The sequence below is a fragment of the Oncorhynchus mykiss genome, chromosome 5, assembly GCF_013265735.2.
Source record: "Oncorhynchus mykiss isolate Arlee chromosome 5, USDA_OmykA_1.1, whole genome shotgun sequence".
Lineage (NCBI taxonomy): Eukaryota > Metazoa > Chordata > Actinopteri > Salmoniformes > Salmonidae > Oncorhynchus > Oncorhynchus mykiss.
In genome coordinates this window covers 42,853,969-42,860,769 of record NC_048569.1, presented here as the reverse complement: position 1 = coordinate 42,860,769, position 6,801 = coordinate 42,853,969, and the positions used below count along the sequence as shown (strand labels likewise).

General features: G+C 41.1%; 1 protein-coding gene across 1 annotated transcript; it reads right to left on the bottom strand.

The window, feature by feature from the left end:
• Positions 1-4,738: 4,738 nt before the first annotated feature.
• On the bottom strand, positions 4,739-5,821 carry gna11 (guanine nucleotide binding protein (G protein), alpha 11 (Gq class)). Its single transcript, NM_001160579.1, is given in 2 exon segments — positions 4,739-5,485; positions 5,487-5,821. Coding segments are annotated over 2 exon segments (144 nt in total). The 5' UTR covers positions 5,625-5,821; the 3' UTR covers positions 4,739-5,479.
• Between the last annotated feature and the right edge of the window lie 980 nt (positions 5,822-6,801).

Genomic DNA, 6,801 nt, shown 5'->3' with positions numbered 1-6,801 from the left:
ATACGTAAACAATGTATAGACTGCGACTGTGACCCGCTGGAGGATATAAGGTGAAGAGCTGCATAGCAGTTATCTAAATGTCAACCAGACATTCTCTGACAAGAGAGCCATGGGTCAACAGTCCTCAGAGAGACAGGTGGCACATCAAAGCACTTTAACTCTCATCTGAAGTGTGTTTACACTGTTATAAATGTGTTTTGAATGGTTTACAAAGAGTTCCTAATAACTCTCAATGTACACCAGAATCATCTTTCCTCAAAAAGGCACCGTATTATTCATCATCATGACACACCTCGTGAACAAAATCAAAGATGCCCGTTTAAAACAAAATGCAGGGGTGAGCAGTTGATCCATTGGAAATAATCCAGCCATTTATGGAAAATGCTCTGTAGATGCAGTCTTCAACTCCCATTGTGGGTAGTAGGGTTTCAGCGTAGTGGAAGACAACCAGTCATACTGAAGAAGTTTGTACTATGGCTCCGGGCCCTGGTCTCTGGCTGCAGCTGTTGGAGCAGATTGCATTAAAAGTCTATAACTGCTGTCGGCTGGAGTCTTTAAACCAGGTTGTACTCCTTGAGATTCAGCTGCAGGATGAAGTCCTTGACAGCGGCAAAGACGAATCGAATGTTCTCCGTGTCGGTGGCACAGGTGAAGTGGGAATAGATGATTTTATCGCTATCTGGATTCAGGTCCACAAACATCTTCAAGATGAATTCTCTTCCTGCCTGTGGGTCCCGCTGGGGTCCTGAGAGGAGGAGATACGATTAGTTATGATGCATGAAATTATGACAGATGCTTTTTTTTTTTTTTTACTATTATATCGGTCTAAAGCGATACATATTAAATATTGTTTCATTTCCGGTTAATGGAACAAGGTATTGGCCCAACAGGACTGAAGAGGATGGTCTTTGAAAGTGTACGGCCCACCGATTGCCTTAACTGGAACAGTGTGTGTGCTGTTTGAGGTTTAAACATGATTGTTTGTGAATGTCCTTCTGTGGCCACAGGGGACAAAGAGTTTGCAAATTGCACCTTCTAGGATCGATTATAGGCCATAAGGGGCAAGGTCATGTAAATGATGTTAGACGGCTACATCGTATATACAATACTTTATGGTGAGTATGCTATTAATAGGGTTTATTTAGAGTGTTTTTATCTATACACTATATCAGTAATACAATCACTGAATGCTAATCAATTTTGCATTTGTAGCTTATGATCACATTTAGCTGGTCCATGGAAATTAAGCTCTTGTCATTAGGTCCATGAAAAGAAGGACTTCTTACCATCATATTCAGGGAAGTAATCCACCAGATGTGAGAACAAGATTTTCTCCTGCAATAAGTCAATCTTATTTAAGAATAGTATGATTGAGGAATCTTTAAACCATGGGTAGGTTATTATTGTCCTGAACAATGCTTTGCTTTCCTCCATTCGATTCTGTGTAAAGAAAATGAACACACACACAATGTTAAAGAGACTACTGGTATTTGAACTCATTTTTTTTCTTATTCCATCAAGGTGGTGTTGGACCCACTGATCTACACAGTCAGTGTGGACAATTACTTTGCAGTGATTGTGCATGATGCAAATACTGTGCAACAGCCAGGCTTCGAGTGTGTTCCAATATTTGTTACAGTGACTGAAGGGCTCCCCCTGCAGGTGAACACTGAGCGCAAACCCTGAGTTGGTCAAAGTCCAGTTCAAGTAGCAGGTGTGTTACCAAAAAAGAGAACACGTAGGCTGGTCACAGATCTGTATGTGCATTTAGCCAACTCCTACAACTATCGGAGTTGTCGTGCAACAACAGTCAGAGGGGTTGGCTAAAGTAGAGATCTGGGAGCAGGCAAGGTCCAACTCCAACCCTATGAATGTAGATCAGCTGGGGGGGGGGGGGATCTGGGTCATCTTCACATAACAGGTTTGTAGCTTATTAAACATTAGCGCTGGAACAATGTGTCTCTGTGTTAGGACTGACTGGTTGATTGTCTTTCTCAGTTGATCCTCTCCTCCACTAGAACAGAGCCAGTCATAGAGAGATAGCAAGAGGCAGAGTTTGTCCAACTTTCTAGTAAGATGTCATGCTTCTGCCTCTTAGCAGTCCATCTACCCCATTCACGAGTTCAAGCATTACAGTTGGTTAGCACAGTTTAAAATGGTCAATATTTAGCTGACTATCATTGGTCGGCATTATCCGGGAGGCTCCAACATGGCTGTTGTGCACTGACACAATGTCCTCTAAGAACATCATAATGCTTTGGACTGTTAAAACCGCAATGGCCAAACTCACCTCGTTGTCAGACTCTACCAGGACCTGGTCATATTCACTGAGAGCCACCAGGAACATGATGGAGGTGACATTCTCAAAGCAGTGGATCCATTTCCGCCTCTCGGACCTCTGGCCACCCACATCCACCATCCTGAGAACAGCAGCACAGCACGATGAGGTTTAGGGGAAAACGCTCAACAAGCAGGTATAGAGAATACAGAGTAAACTCTTTTTCTAATGGGTTATGATGAGTTATTAAAATGCCATTACTATGTACTGAACTGTAAAGCATGGAACAATGTCAATTTTTATTTGAGTAAATCAAAATGATGCCTCTGATAACAGTTTAATCTTCTAGGATAATCTTGATTACTTGTGTTCACCAGACAGGGAGACGGTAGTAGGCTATGTGGATGTTTACCTGAAGACCACACTCTGGAGGTCAAAGGGGTACTCGATGATGCCTGTGGTTGGGACCCGGACCCTGAGCACATCCTGCTGGGTCGGCACATAAGATGACTCAGCTATACGGTCCAGTGAATTCAGGTAGCTGAAAGGGCATGAGAGGAATGGGGTTAGTATCATTATTATTCTGTTTACAGTTCTGTTACTCATTATATCACTTCTCAGAAAAAGAGGTCATAAGATATATAATCTTTCACCCGAGCATCACAATAGGAAGCAATCTGGTCATTGGACCTCTTCATTGCTTACCTAAATCTGCACAGCCTGTTATGTATGAGAATGAGATGTTTCTTAACATAACTGGTATTGGACACAGGGGAAACTATTTGGCAAGAGTTAGGGAGTAGTTATTTACTGGTCTCTGTGTCTAGTCACTGTTTGGCAGTCTAGACTAGAGGCGGGTAATGGTGACTGCTTTACTCACTATTTGGCAGAGTCTGAGAGCTGGTATTCCCTCTTCCGATCATAGCATTCCTGGATCCCTGGGTCATTCCATAGACTCTTAATGGCGTCAATGTACGGATTTGTAAACGTGATCTTCTCCACGTCCACTTCAATGACAATATTTGCATGGCCCTGAAAAAGGTGAGAGAAAGACAAAGAGAAGGGGAAAGAGATCATTACTTGAGAGACATAGAGAGGCATTTGTCTGAGTGATCACATTATTGTAAATGACAGGCAAGGGATTGTGTTAGCTTGGCCCCAAACCTATCTAGAATTGAAATGGGTATTAGTGTGAGGCAGGCAGCACATAGCACTGAATTTGTATGATTATTATATGGAGGTTTTGCGGGATAGAAAGGTCAGCAAAGTATATTTGTCTCTCTCGTGGAGATTCCCTACTTTATGTGTGGGCCAACAGTCAATCACGTGTACCTTTTACAAGACCTTGTCTGTCATCCTGCTCAGTAACTAATGACATCACCAGCTAGGCAGAAAGTAAACAAAGTTACATATATCATAATGGCGTCACCTAACCCCTTACTACAAGCCTCACAGAGCCTCTAGAAACGAATAAAAGGTCTGTACAAACATGGGCCTGGCCATTACAGCTAGGGTCGGGAGTTTTTTCTGACAATGTGACCTGCCAGAAAGCCCCTAGACAAGGGGTCTTCAACCTTTTCTTGCCCAGGCACTCCCATCCAGCCAAACCAGCGGCCCAGGGACCCCGATCATACGTTAGAAATATGTTTCATGTTTTATAATAAGGTGAATGATAATGGCAAGGAGAATTAATCAACATTTTTAAATGAATAGACATGGTAGATAGTTATTCATTATTTTGCAGCGATTGGTGCTCACAGGTACTTTTTAACAGACTATGTCAGGTACTCCAGTGAGTGTAAATAGCTCCAATGAATGTAATTCGCTCAATATTAGGAATTGAGAACTAAAGTTATAATTAGAAATAAGATAGTCTCCTATTTTATACTGTAGGTATGTAATTAAAAATGTGTTTAGTATGTGATTGCTAGCGATATTCATAAAAACTTTGGGGGGAATATACTTTTTTATGTTTTTATTTTTGGGACCTCATGCAGTACCGCCGCAGACACCTAGTGGTCTGCAGACCCAAGGTTGAATATCCCTGCTCTAGACTAGAGGCTATGACTAATGCTCATAGTTTTTCCAGGTGAGATTACAAGGTGTCAAGGTCTAGAAAAATACAGGTCCATAAAATGTATTATGGTGCAAAAACTCCTCACCAACAGACTTGTGGGCGACCAACACCAAATGTTGACAATAAACATGAAAAGTCAGTATAGAATAAACAACAAAAGGGTTACCTGGTTGCCTTCACACTTGTAGAGGATCTGCAGGGTCTCCATAGCATGGATCATGGTCTGCATGGCAGTGAAGATGTTCTGGTACACCAGCTTGGTGAAGCCTCGCTTGTCGTCCTCGGAGTAGCCCGTCCCATGGATGATCCTCATCTGCTTGATGAAGGTGCTCTTCCCACTCTCACCAGTCCCTGGGGCGAAAAAAAGCTTGGAGATGAACTCAGTTTCACTTTTAAATCCCTACTTTTAAACACCATTAATGTGTGCAGTGGCTCTCTTCTCACTAACCCACACAGTAGCTGGAGGTTGCTGATGAAAGTGAGGCACATTTTAAGCTTATAATAGTGTCATTATATTGTTAATTTCATGAATAAGTTAAATTTAGATTAAAGCAATTGCAATCTGTCACCTGCTACGGAAGAGAGGGACTGTGTTGGCCATTAAATGTTGATACAAAAGTGTCGGAGGGTTTGGCTACTGTGTGTGCATTGTATGTACAGTATGCCACTGGAATAGATTTCTGATCTACTAATTTAAATGGGTGGTGATCCATGACAAGATTCGATGATTTCTAAGAAATGTGTCCCCTCTGCAATTTAACAACCTAGTGTTTATTGTAGAAATTGTAAACACTTCCTTAGTTGCCTAACAAACTATATTGGCCCATTTGCTGTCAGCATTCTTTCATTAAGTTATCATTTATTTTACTCCCAGCAAGCTGAGCTGGTTGTGTGAACATATTCAAGTTATATAAACATCAAAGAGTACTAAAGACAATGCACAACAATAAACATTGTTTTCTTGGCAATATCTAATTTTAATATAAATAAAAATTGCCAAGTTTATTATAGGCGTGTACATTGAAATAACAGAGCCAACCGTGTAACAATGATAGTCATACAATGTATCATTATTTTAAACATTGTTTCAATGTCATATCAGTGCTTTGAGTGGGATTCAGAACTTAGTTTACCGAGAAGCAACAGCTTGAACTCGCGGTTCGAGTCTTTCTTGTCCCGGCGAAGCTGCCTTTCGATCTCGTCGTTGATCCGCCGAGCCTCCTTTCCTTCTTCGCTGAGGCAACAGGCCCCTATGGAGTTCAAAGTCATGACTCCCTTGAAAACACTTTGGCTACTTTTGGTCGAAGAGGTAAACCTATATTCCCAAAGTGAAAGAAAACAATTATAATTTTTAAAGATATTTATATTTCTAAAAATACTTCCCTCAGCTCAGCCTGAATGTTCAGTACAGTGCCGTACAGACTAGGCAGTAAAAGCCAAGCGCAATAATAACGCAAATGCAATTCCCAGATAAAAAAAAAAAAACTTTGGCAGAAATAGACCACGTTGTTTTCTTTTTATATAAACTGTGGTCCTCCAAAGAAATGCTGTAGCAGCCAAATTGGGTAGCAGTCAATCTGTGGGAGAATGAATAATTAAATACCAGCACATCTTTACCTCCAAATGTTGAACTCCGGGCGTGGTGGGTGACTATGGCGGACTTTTACTCCATATCGCCACAAATGTATAAAAAACTAAATTCCATTATTGCACGGGAATATCAAAACAATTATCTCATGCCACAATATGGTGCGTTTGAATTTGTCGTCTTGAAAATAGTCTGTTTAACTTTGCTCAATTTTTTCTATTCTCGCCTTTGCTTGAACAATCTTATAATTTCATGATGTACAGAATACAGGCTACTCTGTAACCTATGTGAACCGAGCAGCAAAAAGGCAAGAGCCTTCCAAATAAAAGTGCTCCACACAGAAAAGTACATGTAAAACATTTTTCTTCATCCACACTCTTCATTCTTCTTCAACTTCATCACTCATCCTAGTCTTTATTTGCATTTTCCCACATCATGCTAATCTACATCGTAATCATCTTCACCAAATTTTAAAAAAAGTGTTGGCCCATGAGAGTGAAGGAGGGTCGGACAGTCTCTCGTAGTAGAGGACTCTTATTTTGACACAATTCTAGCCATTCTTGCTGCAGCTGCCGTGTTGTGCTGGCGTAACGCAACTACACTCAAGACCCGATCCAATGTGACGTTAGGAGGGTGTGTTTAGATGGGAAAGGCTCATGAGGGCATGTCGCGCCAGCACGTTACTATAACCAGGTTTCCATCCAACAATTTTACGAGTGTAAAGTATGTCTGAAAACATTTCACGATAGGCCAGATAACAGCACATTGTTCGGTAAACTGCGAGAAATGGCGATGGTAAACGCCTTGGCTTTATACGGAAATATTGATATACGAATAATATCGACGTAAACTTAGTTA